The 21,602-nt window shown below is 34.9% G+C and overlaps 1 protein-coding gene across 5 annotated transcripts in view; it reads right to left on the minus strand.

The window, feature by feature from the left end:
• Window positions 1-21,602, minus strand: part of NR3C1 (nuclear receptor subfamily 3 group C member 1) — a 108,741-nt gene that overhangs the window by 21,085 nt on the left and 66,054 nt on the right. For 4 of the 5 annotated variants that reach the window (XM_063085340.1, XM_063085339.1, XM_063085338.1 and 1 more), the window contains exons 3-4: window positions 7,673-7,839; window positions 1,330-1,446 (exon numbers count right to left, since the gene is read on the minus strand). In XM_063085340.1, the coding sequence (XP_062941410.1) occupies window positions 1,330-1,446; window positions 7,673-7,839 (284 nt within the window). The remainder of the gene's footprint in view (window positions 1-1,329; window positions 1,447-7,672; window positions 7,840-21,602) is intronic. The other variant, XM_063085342.1, reaches the window with a different exon arrangement.

The raw sequence follows: 21,602 nt of genomic DNA on the forward strand, positions 1-21,602 counted from the left end.
AATTAATCTGTATATCTTTTGGAACACCTATAAGAAAGTGGGCAGCTGTCATTTTATTGAAATCAATGTTTAACATGTTAGCACTCTGCAGTCAAGTTTACAATCTGGTCATACTTACATAAAGTTTTGTGTGTGGTTGGGTAATTAGATTCTTTATAGTGATACCCATAAATCTACTTTTTATTTAATAGCACATACGCACACAGTGTGTGCTAATAGCACCAACAGTTAGTCTCCATCAAAAGAACCACCTGGTTTCTGTTCTCTCTCAATATCATCATCTCTTATCTTGATTACTCCTTAGTCATTTAATTTGTCTCTCTATACAGGATCAGTCTTTCTAAAATACAAGTCTGATCATGTTTCTGTCATTGTTTTACATCGGATTCCTACTCAGCTTCTAGATTTAAAAATCAATGTTACTTCTTCCAGAGACATAATTAGGTCACCTTTCTCTTGCTCCTGTGGCTCTCTATTGTTTTGTGGTGCGCCATGCTATTACGTGATTGACTCTGTAACCTAACTAGATAGTAAACTCCTTGAATACAGGCATTATTTTATTCATTTTTACGTCTAGTGACTGCCTTGTTGGTGAATGCTTGATGAATGAAAGTGCTACCATCGTAGCAAATACTAAGCACACGGGTTATTAGATCACCACCACCTCCTTCATAGAACTTATAGTTTCAACTAGAGCAGAATTCCGAACTTTTTTCAGAGGAAGGTTTTTTAATGATGAGATCAATATTAATTATACAGCTTGTTATATAAACAGGGATCTGAAACTCTGATTTGTAACTAGTTTCAGATGTCTTCTTTACTTGAAAAACAAAACAAAAACTAAACCCAACCAATGCCTCCTTGAGGAGTTTTTTCTCTTTGCAGATCTGTAATAAAACATATCTGCAAGTAAAAGGGGAGTTTTTAAAAGGCAAGAGACAGGAAAATGGACATGTAAATATGTATGATACAGAAACATTTCCAACCCTAGGGAATAGTTTTGAGGCTGAAAAAAGGAATAAGACAAAAAGGAGAGAAGTAAAGTTGCTTCAAGTTATGTAAGTTTCATTATTACACAGTTTTCTTTCTTAGTATATAGTCTGGCTGTTCTGAATTCAGTGTGTATAGCAAAAGCTGGTGAATAAACAGAATTTCACATATTCATGAAAAAAGTTCCTATTTTTACTGGGCAATAATATATAATTATGCTAGTCAAGCACATATATAATGATTAAATTATTATGTCTGCTTACTTATATCTTAAAAAGTAAAATTACACATTTTTATATGATACAGAGACAAACAACTCCTTTTAGGTATTTACATTACCTTCTAGGTTCATTCCAGCCTGAAGACATTTTCGATAGCGGCATGCTGGGCAGTTTTTTCTTCGAATTTTATCAATGATACAGTCATTTCTTCCAGCACAAAGATAATTGTGTTGTCCTATATGGAATAAAAACCACTATTAAAATTTCACAGATCTTAAAGTGTAGCTCTCTTATGGAGAGCTACTTTCCTTTTTTGTGTTGGGTGGAACATAGCCAAGGCCTAAAGGCATGAATTAAGGAAGGTACCAGTGTACTTGCCTACATTGTCATTACAAAGTTGAGAGATCAACTAAAAAAAAAGATAAAAATAAAAGTCTTTCTGTTCAACAAACTGAAAATAATTCATTAAAAAATATTTACTCCAGTATACATATATAAAAGTACACAAATCATGTGTACCACTTAAAACATTTTCACAAACTGAGTGATCTCCATGTAATCAACCCTCAGATCAAGAAATAGAATTATACCTCACAAACCCCCTTTGTGCCCAATTCTAGTCAGTACCCACCAAGAGTAACTACCCTTTTGATAAACTGTGCTTTAAATAGTTCTTCCTTTAACAGTTACAGAAGATGTCTGTAATCACTATTTAATGATGACTTCTGACCTAATGCTAAAGATGACTAATGAAAGAGGAAACTGGTTTAAAAATACTGTGGGAGTCCCAAAGGGAAAATGACTTTAATTCAACATTATGCCACCATATGCAAATAAAATGTGCCCCTCCTCCCAATTTTAAATGAAGTGACAGGTAAACAGAAACATTTAATGTGAATGTTAAGGTTGCCAGCAACTGGCTAGGTGAATCACAGACTTGGAAAACTAACTATTGTAAGACCTTACAGAGACTATCATTTTATATACTTTTAGAATATCAGGATGTTTGAATTCACCTTTGACTTCAAATATTAATTTAAAAATTGTTACTGTCTAAAATCTTCTGGTACTCAGTGGTAAATAATGTGTTAAAAAGTAGAACTGCAGTTCTCTCCTGGAAAAAATTTGCAAGGAAAATTTATAAAGAAAAGACTAAAAGTCTCCCCTACCTCCAAATGAACATTCTTGAAGTCTTCTTTGAATCTGGTTATTGAATGTTGAAAAAAACTATCTGAAGATCTGCTGTCCTAGCAAAAACTGGAAGAAAAGTCTCCTACGCAAGACCAGCATGTCTAACTAAATACACTAGATAACTAAGAGTCTGTATACCTTACACGAGAGGGGATTGTCTTCACATGACTGCAGGACAATTCTCAAGAATAAATCACATTCAAAGAGAAGAGAAAAATGATAATTATCAACTCATTAGGTTGAATATACCTAGATCTGATTTCTGGGAAAAGATCCTTTATACCCAGGACATCCTAAGATTTGACTTAGATGAAAACAAACTACATTCACTTTTTCCTAATGTGATAAATGACTGTTCTTTAAATACTAGTTTTGGGTAGATGGTTAACGGTATCAGGTTCACTTCTTTACTTGTGAAGAACAGGCTTACAGTTGACTAACGGGCTGTTATTTATCTTTGTTCCAGAGCTTCTCTCTAATGTCAAATGTCTATACCAGCTGTTTCAATTTCTTTATGTATCCTATAAGTTTCCTAGCTTCTGCAGACATGAAATGGAAGCAGTAACCCAATAATTCTATCCTCTATAAAGCAAAAAAGTAGGAAAAACAAATGCATCCATAGTTGAAGCAGTTACAATACAAAGAAATTTTATACAATTTTATGTCATCCCTTTCCATACTATATCAAGATTGATCTGTGTAACCTATAAAATATGGCAGAAGTAATGGTATGTCATATCTGAATATGTTATAAAAGACATTATGGTTCCACATTAGTCACTCTCTCTTGGATCATTTGTTCCAGGGAAGCCAGCTGCTATGTTGAGAGTAGCCCTAAAGGAGGCCAACATAATGAGGATGAATGAGCTTGGATGTGGATTCTCCAGCCCCAATCAGGACTTCAGATGATTGTAGCCTCCACCAATAACCTAAATGTAACCTCATGAGAGTCATGGGACCACCCAGCTAAGCTCCTTCCAGATTTGTAACTCTCAGAAATTGTATGATGTAATAAATGTTTATTGCCTTAAGCCACTAACTTTGGAGGTTTTTTTTGTTTGTTTTTTTTTTACAGAGCCACACATTACTAATACAGTAGGGATAGTAACTTTTTTAAAAAAAAATGAATTTAAGTAGTTAAAAAAGGTAAGCCAAGAAAAATTAATAAATGAATAGAGCAGTGATGCATAGACGTGAGCAAGATCATCATAGTGGTACAGGAAATGGGCAACAAGACAAAGGGCATGTAGAACATGCAGGCTGTATATCCTATTTGAAGTGTCTGAGGATCAAATGTATACTGTGACTATGAGCTTCAGCTTCTTTCTATATCTGCTCTCAATAGCAGTATGGTATAGTGGAAAGAACACTGGGTTGGGGGGAGGTACCAGGAAGCCCCTGATCTCAGTCCCAGCTATATTTCCTACCTGTGTGATCTCAGTAATGTTCATTAATTTTTCCGAGTCTCTGTTTCCTTATAAGTAAAGTTGGAAAATTAGCACCTACTTTGCTAGGATTCTGCAAAAGTTAAGAGGTAATTATGTAGGCTGTTCTTACAATAGTACCTAACACATTCTAAGCACTCAGTAATGCCAGCTATTATTTACTTCCCTTATGATTACTTTTATCTCAGTATTGAACTAGATTATAAACTGCCAGATGACAAGAGTTTAGGGAGTCAGTGTAGTAATGAGTTTAAGACCTGGTCTGGACACAGCTGTGTTTAAATCCCAGCTCTGCCACTGAAATTCTCTGAGCCTCACTTGCCTAGTCTATCAAGTACAAATCATAATGGCATCTAAGAGCTCACAGAGCCATTTATTAAATGGTATAATATATAATTTATATATATATAAAACAGAGCACTTGACACATAAATTAAGGGAAAGTATGCCTATCTCCATTGTGACCTTCCAACAATGATTACATGCACTTTTGGGCAAAGGGAATATAAGAAAAAGGGACTCAGGAAAAAAAAAGTGATTATTGACCTCGTATACATAGAAAGAAATGGAGCTACCCACAGTTCTTTTCTGTATGCAGAAAAGTGACTCCCAACCATCATCATTACATAATTTTAGAATGTTTTCATCACTCCAAAAAGTACCTATACCCACTAGCAATTATTCCTCATTCCCCACTATCCCCAGCCCTTTCTTTCTGTCTCTATGGATTTGCCTATATACTAAAACCCACTGAATCATACATTTTAAAAAGGTGAATTTTATGGTATCTGAATGGAAAAAAAGGGCCATTACTAGTTCAATTACCTACTGGTGATGGGACTTTGAGTAAATGCAATTTTAGGAGAAAGATATAGACAGGAGTAAGAACTACATTATTTCTATTTCATTACTATGAAACATGCAAGTTTCTTGGTGATGCTCTTGTTCCTGGAATGTTAGTCATTGTGTTCAAGTCCTAACCCCTGGTATCTGTGACTATGACCTTATTTGGAAATAGGGTCTTTGTAGATGTAATCAAATTAACATGACGATATATTGAATTAGGGTGGGCTATAATCCAATGACTTGTGTCTTTATAAAAAGAGGGAAATTTGCTGTTTAATTTTATACATATATGTGGGGTACAGAGTAATATTTTGATACATGTATATACTGCGTGATGATCAAATCAGGCTAATTAACATGTCCATCATTGCATTTATCATTTCTTTGTGATGAGAACATCTGAACTCCTCTCCTCTAGCCATATGAAAATATATAATAAATTATTAGACACCTAGCACTATTATAGAATATTAAAACTTATTAAGAAGAAGGAAATTTGGACAAAGACAGGGAGAAGATTTTGTGTGACAATGGAGGCAGAGACTGGAGTGATACATCTGCAAGCCAAGGAATGCCAAAGATTGCTGGCAACTGCCAGAAACTGTGAGAGGGGCATGGTACATACCCTTTCTCAGTGCCTACAGAAGGAACCATCCCTGCCAACACCTTGATTTTGGACTCTGAGCTTCCAGAAACAATATATTTCTGTTGTTTTAAGCCATCTAGTTTGTGGTAATTTGTTATGGCAGCCATAGGAAACTAATACATTAGTTTTCACATTGTTATTATTAAAGAAAAAGGTTACAGGAAAAAAGAAGCGACTACCAGAGTAATGAGTAAAAAAATAACAAAATATCTATCCTTGATATGGGTTGCATGGACAGTAAATAAGAAAAAGTTATGTAGACTTTAAGAACAGCTTAATGTTTGGGTATTTATTATACTACACCAATTTGGGGAGATAACCTATAACTTCTAAGAGGTGTTAAAAATGGAGTGCGGAGTGTATGATGCAAACCATACAAGCTACATCTTTATAACTGTATAAAAGATTGCAGAATTTTAGAACTAGAAAGGGCCTTTTTCCTAATAAAGGAGTAAACAGAGCAAAGTGATTTACTTAACATATTCCATATTTAAACCTTTTCTTATTTTCATCATGTAATCTAACCATCACACTTCACTGAAATACTTTACTTCAATTAAATTTTACCTAAAAACAAGTAAGCAGTGATTTAAACAAATGTTTTAAAGCAGTGATTAAGCACAAAGGGCATATGGCCTGAAATAGTGTTACACTTGGGAGGTATGTTTAACTTTGTTTTTTGTTTTAATTGCATTTGGATGCTTTTAGGTAGGACATGTATGCACTCTCTAATACCTGCCCTCCTTCCCCCAACTGTATTACATTTGGCCAGAATGATACATAGTTGGTCCCTGTAGGCACTTGAACTTGTAGCCCTGTTTTAAAGAATAACTTTAGTTAAATGGAAGAAAGTGAAAAATATTTTTTTAATACCCATATTATTTTAAGGCTCCACTGTCTCATTCCGAATTTCACTTTCAAAAGTCAATTTGTCAATATTATTTATTATGTTCAGCAGTACTGTGTTACTATTATCATTGCATTTATGGCATGGGAATACTTAAGCAGTAAGAAAGTGCTGAAAAAAGTAAAGTGAAGGTAAGAAGAGGTTTCCTTCTTTTTGGTATGTGTTAAATAACATCCACTTTATTAGGGGCATTGCATTAAGCAGGCATAACTTTACTTATGATTCCAGTCAACAGGTGGGAGCTACTACCACTGGCCAAAGCGTGCATCCTTGTGGTCTATGTGGGGTAACATGAGTAATTTTATAATTTACTAATGTATTAAAAAGTAATGCAAACAAAAGAAAATGACTCACCTATCTCTCAAGGATATGCAAACACAAACTAGCCAAATAATAATCCTCATATAGTGAATGAATAGATAATATTTCTTTAAAAATTAATATAATCAGAGCTTTAGGTAATCCACTCAGGCCATGGTGCCTTCAAACTGCTTTACAAATAACTAAATCACATGATAGTTTTTTCTAAGAGGATTCGCTGGTAATATTAGAAACATTTAGGGTCCTTTCCAATAATTATTTGCTACGGCATGAACTCCTTCTTCAGAGAGCTGTTGCCCCTGACAGCAGTTCTGAATCTATAACAAGGGTAAGGTTTATTTTAATACAACATTCATATAGTGAAATCATCTTCTCTGAAATTTCCAGACCTCCTCAGAGTTTATCACTCCCTCCTCTGTACTATAATCTCTGTACGTCATAATTGTTAACTCATCTTTCCCTTTTATAGGCTGTGACCTCCAAGAAGGCAGTGATCAGATCTTAATGGTACTTAGACCACTTAGGATGGTGCCCTGGCTTAATAGAAAGAAAGAAAAAAAAAATGAGTGAAATGAATGTTTTTTCCCCTCACGGTTCTATCACTCATTTTTATCGTTACTGCTGTTATATTTATTTTTAATTGACACATAATATTTGTACATATACATGGGGTGCAATGTGATATTTGGATCCATGTATACAATGTCACTGTGACTCATTTTTGCCAGACTGGTATAGTTGGTGGCTCTGAAACCAACTAGCTTATGAAAGTTGAGGCCCATGAGTCTATAATATAAAGGGCATATGTTTTTGCCCAAACTTAACGCCATCATTTCACATGATAGCACTTTCTTACAGTGTTTCCTTATATTCCCTGGCCAAACTCCCTCCTGTCAATTTATACTTTTTAATTTTTATTCTAGTTCTTCTTGTGTTGTTTTTTAAAAAATATCTCCTTCCCACTGGAGGACTTAGGAGCCACCATCCTCTCCCTCCTTTACTGATATCTGGCTCGAATGGACTTGGCATATAATGGAAATTTTGAAATCCACTCTGAGGAATAAGAACCAAATAGAGGAAAAATAAAACTCTTCAAAACACACACTACCTTCCACTGCTCTTTTGAAGAATACTTTACAGCTTCCGCAAGTTAAAACTCCATAATGACATCCCGAAGCTTCATCAGAGCACACCAGGCAGAGCTTGGGAGGTAGTCCCGTTGCTGCTGAGGAGCTAGATGGAGGGGAGCTTACGTCTGGTCTCATTCCAGGGCTGAAGAAGGAAGGAAAGAGTGTTATGACTTAACTGTCATGACCGTCGAAGGAATATCAAAATATAGTTCTCACTCCAGAGTCAGCATATTCACACTCAACTCCAGCTTCAAGTACTAACAGGCAATAAATGTCCTAAATATATTAAAATAATGCTATATTCATTTATACAAGTTTAAGAATAAGGTTATTTCTTTTGAAGTGTCCCCAAAATAGAATGGTGAGGTTGTAATTCAATTAGAAATTATAATTTATGGTTGCTTAGGATTTATTTTTACAATGACTTTTATTAAGGTATCACTTATTTACAATAACATTATTTTCCAAGTGTACAAATTATGAGTTTTGTTAAATGGAAGGTGTGTAACTACCACCATGATCAAGAGACAGGATATTTCCATCACCCCAAAAAGATCCTCTTACCCCTTTAATTGCTTAGGACATCAATTTTTTCCCTAATTCTTAGATCTGATATAGGTATCTTCCTAAACTCAATCAAATTTCATTACAATTCTACCCATCTCGTCTACTAGAGTCAAATTTTTTTTACAATTTTCGAGTTTGGTCCTACATCTTTCATTCCCAATGTTATCCTAGCTGAAACTACAATTTCTTATGACTTAGAAAAGACTGATCCAGAAACACTACTATCTATAACCTTCCTTGTTGGCTTGCAAGAAGACTGGACAAATTTAGCACTAGGCTTTCAACAAACAGGACCATTCTTCTCTCTCCACTCAAGTAAAATATGTCCTGAAGAAAAAACTGAAAAATGTAAATCTGTTTCTCTTACTAGGTCTCATTTTTCATTTAGCAAACTTCTCACCACAACAAGTATAGTATATAATTTGTGGTTTTGAAAATTTTCAAACTCTCAGAAAAGTTGAAAGAATTGTATGATGGATATATACCTTTTTACCTATATGCACCAATTCTTAACATTTTACCACATTTGCTTATAAAGATGTATTTTTATAAACCAATGAAACAGTGATCCCTTCAATGCTGGAGGAAAAATTAGCTACTGCATTTCATACTAGATGACAGAATCATCTAATATGCTGTATCTTCCTAAGAAGTTTTCACCTTACATGCTGACTTTAGAATCAAAATTGTGTTATATAGTTAAAAAGAATTTCTAGCCTTCTGCTTATAATTAGAGACTGCCCATTCCTTATCTGGTTATGTGTTCTCAAGCAGACCTTTGAAAATAAGGATGGTAGCAACCTGTTGATTTTGGCACTCTACATACTAAAATGTGTTGTTTATTTCCTGAACACTAACATTCATAAACATACCATTACCTCTCTCTGAACTTCTCTCTAAAAGAGATGGCATTTAGGAATAAACTTAGATTGGTTGTTAGTTGTTTCTTCATCATCCTTTATTACTGCATGCTTTTGTTTATTTCAGCCAATAACAGTACTAAATCTCAGTTACAAATATGGTTAAACTAATTCATAGAGGAAACTAACTTAAGAGATTACTTTAGTTATCAATCTGGTTAGAAATTATATTTATCAAGTAACATCTTTTTTGTTCTATTTAGAAATAAAAGTTAAAAGGTGATAACTGTAGAATGACAATTTGTTTTATAAATGTTACCTTAAGTAATTAAGCACCTAAACTCAAAAGCTCCCCCTAAATTCTGTCTTCAAATGAACCTTCCTGTATTTTTCCAGCCATCTACTTATCTAAGAGGCTTAGTCAACAGGACAGCTTTCCCACCACCCCAATTCTGGTAAGAAGCCCCAGGGTTTTACATAGTTTCCTGAACGCTGTCAAGAATTTCTGGAAAGGCTTCTGTATCACAAGGCATTGAATTCCCTACTGGATTTAGGTGAGTGGACTGACTACATATTGAAAATCTATAACAGAAGGGGATAACCTGAAATTACTTTTCTGTAGGTCTGGCACAAGCCATCCCTGATTAATGGAAACTTATCACTAATGTAGAGGAGCTGCTTTGGGCCAAAGTTTTACAGAGAAGTAGGAAAGTCCTGGACTGAGTGAACAGAACAGCAATGTGTTGGGGAAGCAAAAACTTCCCTGGCTTCTGTTCTGAAGATGCTCCTATTCCCCACTCAGCCAATTTCTGTCACCTGACTTCTATTTTTAGGGACCAACTAGTTGTTTATATATTTAGTTTATGGAAAATGAGCGCATTGTTTAAAAATTTGAAAGGTTAATTCTATAATGTTTCTCAACCAATTTTATACACACACACGTGCATGCGTACATGTGTAGGTATTTAAATTTTAAAGAGTACTTTGTAGTACATTATAGCTTTAGAAAGCTTTCACAACAGAATCTCATTTATCCTCTCAACAACCCTGTGAAAAGGATTTCTCACTCCTAGGTGAGGTCATGTAGGCAATGACAGTTGGTTGATGGGGGAGCCTATATGTAGTTAAACTGACATTTTTCAGATCCTAGCTGTGCCAGTTAATAGCTTGTTTGACCTTGGGTATGTATCTACTACTTTGAGCTCCAGTTTCCTCATCCGTAAACTGGGAAGGACATCATCTTTGTGTATGTTGTCAAAACAATATACAGAAAGTCTAGTACATGGTTTCTGCATCTCGCAGGCACTCGATACATGTTCATTCTTTTCTCTTTCAGGAAAACTGAAGATTTTATGAATAAACATTATGTAAGTATTAAGTAAGTGGAAGGTAATATTAAGCCTAGAACCTAGGACAGTATTCCCAAATTCTCACTTACAAATTAGGACACATGCGAAACATGTTCAGGCTACTCAACTGTGAGCTCCAGATGACAAAAGGGAAAGTTAAAAATGAACAAACGAATTGATAGAACAGTACCTAAGAATCTGGAACCTAAGGCTTTTGGCATCCCTTCAGGTACTCATTTGGGCTACATCACATAAGAACTAAACATGGAAAGCTGACAAGTATACTACAGACATCAGTGGAAAAAAAGTGAGTTTTTGTCACACAGATATGAGGACTATGATGGCCTATAATGAACACCAATGGAAGAAATGGATAAATGCAAAATGGCATTTAGTTGCAAATGTGACCGTATGATATTGCCAAAAGGACTAGGGTATGACAAGATGGTTAGAACTCATGAGAAAACCATATGGAATTGCCATCTTTTAATAAGAATACTGTACATGGCAGAAAGAAATCAAAAGTACACCATAATAAGAATACATATATCACACCCTTTAAACAGGAAAGTTAAAATGTCCTGGACTTGAGGGCATAATCATCTGTAATAGCTATTGGTGGCTCAATGTGTGTTTACAGCTGTGCCAAACATTGTGAAGATGCTAAGCAGTTCCATTACGAACTGAGTATATCCGGGTGCTTTCTTTTAAGTGAAGAGCCAAAGGAACAAAATGCCTGGTTCCAGGTGAATACAGTTTCTGACTTACGATGGTTCGACTTACGATTTTTCCACTTTATGATGGTGTGATATCAGTATGCATTCAGTAGAAATTGTGCTTTGAATTTTGAAATTCGATCTTTTCCTGGGCTAGCAATATGTGGTACCATACTCTCAAGATGCTGGGCAGCAGCACTGAGCTGCAGCTCTCAGTCAGCCACATGATCATGAGGGTAAACAATTGATACACTGCACTGTACTGTGTTTTGCCAGCATTTTTTGGATAGTGTTTTCACATCACATCATGTCTACAAAATGTCCACTTCTGATTTACGATATTTTCAATTTATGATGGATTTATCGGGATGTAACCCCATCATAAGTAAAGAACATCTGTATTTGAATGCCGTTGGTCAGAATGGCAAGTGTGCCGGACAATGAGTTATTCCTGAGGCTACTGTGTTTATGTTAGAGTTAAGAGAGAATAAACATGCGTAAAGCTGGTTTTTTTCTATTTAATTTTCTTGCAAGAAAAGCAATTGATAAAAGGATGATCATGGATGAAACAATCATGGATGGAGTATAAAAGTGAATCACATACCTTGAGAAGGATAGAAAATGTGCAGGTAAGTTACACTCATTCATTCAGCAGACACTTCCTGGCACCTGAATGCCAGGCACTGAGAGGATACAGAACTCATAGCATGCCTAAAATGCATTATAGAAATGATAATGAACGTTGGAACTTTGATCTAGGAAGGAGAAGCAGAATATTTTTCAGCTGCCCCTTGTGTCATAGTACTACTAGGAAGAGAAACAGCTTTACAGACAGACAAATATTGGTCCAAATCCTAATCTGCTATTCTAATAGCTGTGTGACAATGGCTAGCTGACCAATTCTTCCAGTCTGTTCCCTTAGTACCATGTTAGGGGTTTTGTGTGGATTATATAATATTACAGTTATATAAAGCACTGGTACATACATGGTTATCATCAAACAATAGGTGTCTGGCCTACCCTCAGGAATTATTTTTTTTTCCTCCCTCCAACCCCTTCCCTTCCAGAAGATCCTAGGGAAAGAGGTGCTATAGCTTTCACTGTGAGCTAGGGGAAGATTAATGGTCTTTCAGAAGCTTAGGTTGGGGTAATTATAGGTATCCTGTTATTTTTTTTTTAATTTAATTTTTCTAACATTGTACATTTTTGTGGAGTACAGTGTGCTGTTTCAATACATGCATATACTGCACAATGATTCACTTAGGGTAGAAAGCATATCATTTTGATACTACACCAAAATTCGACAACTTAGTTTCTTAGAGGTTAGTGTTGCAATGTGGAATCTGAAGCCACATCAATGAACTTTTGTAACTTCGTTATATTAAAATCCATTTGTCTATCTTGCATTTTAAATGGATCTGACCCATGCATGATTTTTTAACATCATCCATAGGTCATTTAGAAAATACTGGTTCATAATACAGATCTTTTAAGTGTTGACACAGTTCATTATATAAAAGTGTCACTTCTATTAAGCTGACAGTGGCAGTTACAAGTGTATTCTAATTTTTGTTTGAAACCTGTATTGTATCAATTGGCAAAAAATACTGTCAGTTTTCCTTAAAGTGCTAAGGTCACTTTAGTAATTTTTGAGAAAACACCTGTCAGATACCCAAGGCTGAAAACCACAGTTTCTCTCTCATGGTAGTCCATGAAAAAAAGTGGCTTGTTTAACTCATAACTTAAAAAGACTTCCACATATTTTCTTTGAGACAACCATCAAATGCTATATATGCAGCATATTTCCATTTTGTCACATATATTAAAAGACATGTATTGAAGGGTTGAGATTTAACAGAATAATTGCTTCTTCAGGGATATTAAGTGGAATTAACTTTGTCTTTTAACTGTGAGTGCATGACTATTGTACACTAGGATGACGGCAGTTTTACTCATCTTTGCTTTTGTACCATTAATGCAAATGTCAACACAGTGAATGGGCAAATAAAGTATGTATTATCACAAAAATAGTTCTGAAAGGGTATTTGGAACTCCAGGATATTTGGACCACATCGTGAGAACTGCTGTTATGGAGAATAGTGAGTGAGAACTCTAAATTAGACAGGCTAGAATCCATAACAACTCTCCATTGTAGGAGCCTGGTGACCTTTTAATCTATGCAAATCTCAGTTGTCCTACTTAATGGGGATGGTAATGTAGCTGGCAAAAGGATACATGGTGCTTACTAAATATTGCAAGGGACAGACAGAGAAAGAGACAGAGATGATAAATGATTATAAACCCAAATGGCAAGATTGGCTTAGACTTAAATTTAAGTGAATTTAGTCAATAATTTTTCAATGTAATTCAAAAAGTCTATTTGGAAGAAGAGCAAAAATGGATCTTATCAATTCAGAAAACAAGTATTAATCAACATGGAAAAAAATGAACAAAGAAGTGGAAATACAGCTGCTACAACTCGATTAATTTTTAACAACTACAAATAGAATAGGTATATTCCCATTGGCTTGTTAATTTTTGTCCAAATACCATAAGTTAGTGGTTCTCAACAGCGAGCAACTTTGTCCCCCAGGGGACATTTGGCAATGTCTGGAGACATTTTTGATTGTCACAACTGGGGAAATCCTACTGGCATCTAGAGTGAGAAGAGACCAGGGATGCTGCTAAACATCCTATAGTGCACAGGACAGTTCCCAGAACAAAGAATTATCAAGCTTCAAACGTCAATAGTGCTGAGTTTGAGAAACCCTTGCCTTTATATAAAGCTTTAAGCAACATAAAGTGGAGAAAAAAAGAAAATTCAATGAGGAACAGAAATATCTTAAAACCTCCTAAACTATCCTTAAAAATGGAACAACCACTCCACCGAGGCAGCTCTAAATAGTCTTTGATTCATGACAGGTCCAAAAAGAGATTCAAAACAGAGCTGAGGCCAGAGACTACACAGGCCTAGTTATCAATGACAGGGTTAGCTTGAGTCAGTAATTTACTTTCATTTTTCCCTCTAGTGCTAGCACTAAAAGGTGCTTTTTACACATTAAAATCACCTGCACTTTTCTTATCATTGTTCATTAGTAAAGTACAAAGGGACTTCACAAAGTGTGTGGAAAATGGAATTAAAAGATAAAAATAAAAATATAACCTTTACTTCTCAACATAGGCTCCACCAAGTTCAAGACACTTTTTAAAGCAATAATATCAGCCATTTATTCCATCCCTAAAGAACTGAGGGTCCTGGGAATTTAACCATGTCAAAATAATCTTTTACACATTATTACTAACTGAAGAAAAATGGATGCCTTTTAAAGACCTTGAGATTAAGAAACAAAAAGAAGTCAGAAGGAGCCTAATCAGGACTGTAAGGTGGATGCCTAATGATTTCCCATTGAAACTGTCACAGAATTGCCCTTTTCATGAGAGGAATGAGCCAGACCATTACTGTGGTGAAAGATTCTACGGTGAAGCTTTCCCAGGCATTTTTCTGCTGCTACAGCATTGGCTAACTTTCTTGAAACACCATCATAACGAGCAGATGTTATCATTCTTTGGCCCTCCATAAAGTCAACAAACAAAACGCCTGAGCATCCCAAAAAACTATTGCCATGACCTCTATTCTTGACCAAAGGTCCATTTTTGCTTTCACTGGACTACTTCCACCTCTTGATAGCCATGGCGTTGATTGTGCTTTGTCTTTAGGACTGTACTGGTCAGGCACTGTTTCATCTCATTAAAATTTTTTAAAGGAATGCTTCAGAATCTTGATCCCACTTGCCTAAAATTTCCACTGAAAGCTCTGCTCTTGTCTGCAGCTGATCTGAATGCAAGTTTTGGCATCCATCAGGTAAAAAGTTTGCTCAACTTTAGTTTTTTAGTAAGAATTATGTAAGCTGAACCAATTGAGATGTCTATGGTGTTGGCTATTGTTTTTGCTGTTGTTGGTCCTCTTCAATTAGAGCAAGAATAAGATGAATTTTTTCCTCACAAACTGATGTGGATGGTCTGCCACTGCAGGCTTCACCTTCAATATCCTCTTGTCCCTTCTTAAAATGGGTTATCCATTTGTAAACTGATTTCTTTGGAGCACTGTCCCACAAACTTTTCATAAAACATCAATGATTTCACCATTCTTCCACCCAAGCTTCTCCATAAATTTGACTTTCTTGCTTCAGTTTTAGCAGAATTCACGTTGCTCTGATAGGGGCTGTTTTCAAATTGATGTCTTATCCTTCTTAGTACCTCAAACTGGATCCTGTTCAGATGTGTTATAACAGGTTAGTATGAGTTTATTCTGGTTCAGAAAATTTTTGAAATCCATGCACAGTTTTTCATAATACGTATGTTCCATGACTTTTTTGAAGACTCCTCATGTATCTCACACGTCTTTGAAATACCACTCATTTCCAACTTAAGTATGTCAGTAACTTATTTCTAAATATCTTATTCCATTCTTAAAGAGAGATTTGAATTCCTCTCACTGTGCTTAGTATCCCAGGCTTAAATGCATAGATTTTGTCAGTTCCAACCCTTTTCCCACATTCTACTTATTACTCCTCGTAACCCTGTGTCATGTACCTTTTCCTTCCTGTCCACTCTCTTACCATCTTAATTCATGCCTTCCCTCAACTCTTGCCTTTCACCACTGCAATATTTTATACTAAGTAGTCCTCCTGGATCTGGTGGCTTCTCTTTCCATTCCATCTCCCATACTGCTAAAAACTCCTTTTTTCTCCATTATAAATAAAAATATGAAGGGCTTTTCCACTGCATATGGCATAAGCTCAATATGGTTCACAATCTGGTTCCTCTTTCTCCGATCATGTCTTCCCATTCTCCCACACAAATCATTTTGTTTCTTTATTGATTTAGGGATCTTGTATTCTACAGATATTTATAAAATGCCTACTATGTGCCAAATTTTTCCTGAGAACTTTTTCTAAGATCTGTTCCCTTAGCCCGGAGAGGCTATCATGGCATTTCTGATCCATGACAACCTCTAGACTCCCTTAAACATTGCCATGTAGTACTTGATACAGGTGACCTTGTGTTACCTTCTGATGTGTATCTATCCTGTTTCTATCAGTAATTCTTTTTAGGTAGGGCACATGTCTTGGGCCTCTTCTTATCACCAGTATCTTGTATGTTATTCAGTATGTGCTATTTTACTTAGCTTACTTGTACTTTATATCTGTTTCTGCTATGCAAAACAATTTTAGGCAACTAACCTGGTAGATGCTTACGAGATTCTACCCAGAATATAGGTATCACCTCACCACTACTAGGCACTACTACGCAATCTCTTTCTTTATATACATTATCCCATTTAATCCTCTCCACAGACCTATGAGGTGAGCACTGTTTTCAACATTTACAGATGAGGTAACAGATACAGACAAGGTGACTTGCTTAAGGTGACACAGTTAGTAACGAGCAAAGTCAGGATTCAAACCCAGGTCTTTTTGACAACAAAATCAGTGTTCTTAGCCAATATTCTACCTCATCTGCTAGATAAAGTGTCAGAGCTCAGTAGTTGAGGTATATCCAGGTCTTCAAATTGAGGAGCAATGCCTTCTACTCTGCTTGCTAATGTTTGATGTCTCAGTGACATAAAGCAAAAGGTGGCAAATTCTCTGTGCCTGCTTCCAGGCACAGAGATCTGTAAATGAAGATTTTTGCCCAAATAAGGGTTGCCAGAGTAGGTTAAATAGGTAAAGCCTTAAAATTGTGTGACAATTTGTGTTTGACTAAATTTTCAAATGTTGCACAAACTAATATATACCATATTGCAATTAGCACAGTTCTTAAACCCTACAAGGACATTTATAAGAACAAATGAGATGCACAACAGTTGTGCCTATATTCATATTTATATTAGTACGAGAGTACTCCAAAAAATTCATGGAAAAATTGAATTAGAAGATAATATGAATCTTTCCATGAACTTTTTGAAGGCCCTTCATATAAAGGAAGGAGAAAAAACACCTCAGAATAAACCTCAACCTGATTTAAAGGCCACACACTCCCTACCTTCCCTCAGTCAAAGGCCAAGGCTTAATTCTTCAACTCTTAGATTCTCACATTAACTTCTTGGATTCTGTGTCAAGCCTGTGTACCACATGAGTCTTTTTCTTTTTTTTTTTTTTTTTCTTTTTTTTGCTATTTAAATTTCCCTCAGGTTTGATGATAATGCTCTCACACCCTGGTTCCTAAAAGTCCACTGAAAAATTTTAAAGAAATAATTTTAAGTATTTAATAAATAGTGATAACACTGGGTAAACTTGTCCCTATAAGATCAAGGAGGAAAATAAAAGTATTCTTTAGAATAATGTAAAAGTAACTTAGTAGACATCTGTGATACAGCCAGTTAGATGAAAAATTTAAGAATAAAAAGGTTTTCAGTAGGTGAAACAAAATGCCCCTATCACAGTAATGATCATATTGGAAACAGTTACTGATTTTTATTTCTATATGCCAAGCTCCATGGCTAGACACTTTATTACATAAATATATTGTCTCAAATGATCCTTATTACTATGTCCATTTTACACATGAGAGTACAGCAATTAACGCATTTGTTTGCCCAAAGTCACATTATAAGGCACCACCTAGATTTGAATTCAGCTCTGATTCCACAATTCCCTCGTGAATGTTGTCTGGCAGGGACTTGCAGAATAACTAATATTCATTGAGCTTGATAAGAATTTTTAAAAAGATTATGTGGGTCATCAAGTAGATAGTCTTGAGGTAGAGTTAAACATCAAAATTAATTTTCTTCCCTCTTCTAACTATCCTTGGTATCACAATAGAGTAAAAATTATTTATAACTAAAAGAAATAAAAGTATGTATTCTAGGTCATTTCCATTTTTTCTTTAGATCTTTATTATGTTGACTTAAGCCTTAAATTAGCATATTAGCATTCTAAATTATTAAGATAATGTCATGCTAGCCATGAAAATACTAAATTAACATGGAGACCACATATCAAAAATATGAAAGTAGAAACAGGAGTGTTTCTGTATTCGTAACACCATTTTTGCCCTCTGAAGTACATTATTATATGTTTGACTAATGTATTAGGACTCTAGAATTTGGGGGGATGCATTTACTTTTTCTAAAATATAGTGTTCCACTAAAGTATTAAGTTGGGCATATGTGATGATATGAATAGTATTTTTGTACTATTTTGGAAAATGCTTAACAGTTAATTTAAGTAAAATGAACTTAATATTACATAGCCTTAACTACAAAAGGGGTATCTAGCCACACTAACAGTTTTTTAGATGGAAGATTTGTATCTATTGTCTAGAAGAAATTATGGGTGTAAATTAACATGTCATCTGATGTTCAGCAGATTGATAAAAAATTCCAAGTTATTCAATTTAAGGGGCACTAAAGTAAAATAATTTATATATTCAACTTGACTATATAATAATAGCTACCATTTATTTAGCACTTCTTATGTGCTAGGCACTGGATATACATATTTTGTAATCCTCATTACCATCCTGAAAGTAGATATCATTAATCCCATTTGAAAGATGCCAAAACTAAGACTCAAAAATATGAGAGAACTAGTCCCAGTACCCAATATAATACTAAGATATTTCAAAAAATTCATGGAAAAATAGAATTAAAAGAAAATATGAGTCTTTCCATGAACTTTTTGAAGTACCCTTTTAAATCTATTGAGAGGCAAAGTCTAAATTTGAATTCAAGACTCTAAGTCTACTGCTATTTAATTTTTAGCACATACCAATAATAACTACAGGATGTTAGAACTCCTCTATTTCACAGAAACTAAGGTCAAATGATACCCAAAGAAATAATTATCATATGGTAACAAATTAATACTTTTTACCAATACCCATTTATTATTCATTTACTCTGCATTCTCCAGATAGATGAAAGGAGTATATTTTTTAAAATGTGTGTGAATTATTCTTAAAGTCAGTACTTTCCTGTACTCTGGCATGACTCTCTGGGTAAATTACATAATTAAATATCCGTAAAAACATACCGAAAAAAATATTGTATTATGGCACTGTATATAATGTATATGCACTCTGATTTACATATATTTGTCCATATACACATTTTCTCAATAATTAATTCCTACATCAGTGATGAGCAATATAAGCTATATGTAGTTTCACTGTTGCAAATTTAGCAATAAAAAACAAGTTCGGTTTTGTTTTTCATAGTCCAAATAAGTATACTTTATTGTAGTTCAGAGTATTCATTAGAAAAGTAACTTGTGTTTCTTATAAAATGATATCTGCTAACATTTTAGAAACCAAAAGGAACGGAAAAGGAACTTTTAAAACCAGGTAATGATCTGATTTTTAGAAAGAGTTTTAGGGATGCTCTTCAGAATGTGAAAGTTTCAAGGGCACAGGTAGCAGTTTTTTGGGGGAAAGGATAAATGGTAACTACTGTTGCAGTGGGAAATGTATAATCCAGAAACTTTGAAATGGGCAAGCATTTATAATCAAATAATAGTAATTCTACTTTCTTTTAATATTTTCCTTTTTCTAAAATAATTGCAGATTTAAAAGTAAAACCAATACTACATTCTCTCAAACTTGTTTTAAAAGCTGTATAAAAGTTAGTATCTTGATAAAAAGTATTACAAAAATTGTTATTTTTAACTAAACCCTTTCTTGAAAAGAAAAAGAACATGAATGTCAGCCATTAGAAAGCATTTTCACACTACTATCTTATATAAGCAGTTAGTTGTACATGCAGGAAACAGAAGCTGCTGAATACCACTGCAGATTGGACACTGCCATCAAATGACAGCTCCAAAGTCTAAGAGAAATGGAATCTCTGAAAATAAAGTCCTCAATTTAAAATTTAAATATCACCAAAGTATATTTTGGACTTATTATTTCCAACAAAATCATCACTTTGCAAAACTTCACAATTTAAAATAGTTAAACAGATCCAATAACAAAGAATTACAGGATTTTTTTTGTGGAGGGGAGTAAAGGAACCAATAAAATGATGACTGTGACAAAATTTTCATCCATAGTTTACAAGAGAACACAGAACATCTTTCACCTGCCAAAACATTAATCACAAAATTGATATTTTAAAGACAAGTCATTAATTTGTAGCAAAAATAGCTAACAACCCTAGACTAAATATTTCATTGTTGATAAATGATTCTACCACATTATCTTTAATACTGAAAGATGACAAGTGGTCAGAACATTAAAACAGTACGTCACAATATGGACCTCTTACCTGTTAGGTGGACAGTGAATATGTGAGCTTAGCTGGACCAGGATTATTTTAAGATGGCTTGGACAATGAGTGTTCATTTTTTAAAAAACTTATCCATCAATCACTTTCTGTAAGAACCACAGACTGTGGATCATAACATTTGAGCCACAGGAATTAAGAGTACAGAGAGCAACAGAGAGATGGAAATCTTTCAAAATTACAATGGACATGGTCAGCAAAAGTTTCTCTAGTCAGCCTGAGGAGGAAATGTGCCCCCCAAAAAGAAGGCAAGAGGGCACAAGTAGTATCTGAGAGGCATCCCTGTTTTCACTTTTCTCATAGAGCCCAAAGAGAATAAAATAATATAAGGGAAAAGTTATTGTGATTTCTGAAATGCAGCATAAACCCTAAACCTGGAAAGAATGAGGAACAGGGACTTGGGGAAACTCACACAATAGAGAACGTGAAAGGCTCGCACCTTCTTGCCACTGCAGTGGGTAGCTGAAACGACTGGTGGACGACACGTGAGGGCCAGAGGGTCCCATATTTTGAATAGGAGGCAATTTACTTTTGTCCCTGCTAGCATCAACAAGTAACATCATATACAGTAGAGAGGTACATTCCAAGGCAATTCTAATGGTAGGCTTACCCATGTTTCACTCATGAGCAAGGAGAACTGAATAAACTCAATATAGCTATGATCCCCACACTAAGGAAAACTCATTACTGTATCCATAAAGCCCAAATTATTTTTTTCCTAGTTCATTTCTTTATATCATTTCATAATCGACTCCAAGATTACTTCTTTAAATTCATTTAGAAATATACAACTAGATATAATAAAAAAGTAATTTGCCAAATGATGCTAAATTGGAAGATACTTTTTAAAATACAAAATTTACAGTTAGAAAATTTAGAAAACATCAAAAAACTTAAATTAGAAAATAAAGCCACCATTCTTTTTTTTTTTTTTTGGTAATGAATATTCATGAAATACAAAGCTGATTGTCACCCCTCGTGCCCAAGATGTAAAGGCCAGATCTAAAGTCACCATTCTTTTGTCAAAGAAAACCAGGGGCCGAGCCTGTGGCGCACTCGGGAGGGTGCTGCGCTGGGAGCGCGGCAATGCTCCCAGCGGCCGCGGGTTCGGATCCTATATAGGAATGGCC

The sequence above is a fragment of the Cynocephalus volans genome, chromosome 2, assembly GCF_027409185.1.
Source record: "Cynocephalus volans isolate mCynVol1 chromosome 2, mCynVol1.pri, whole genome shotgun sequence".
NCBI lineage: Eukaryota > Metazoa > Chordata > Mammalia > Dermoptera > Cynocephalidae > Cynocephalus > Cynocephalus volans.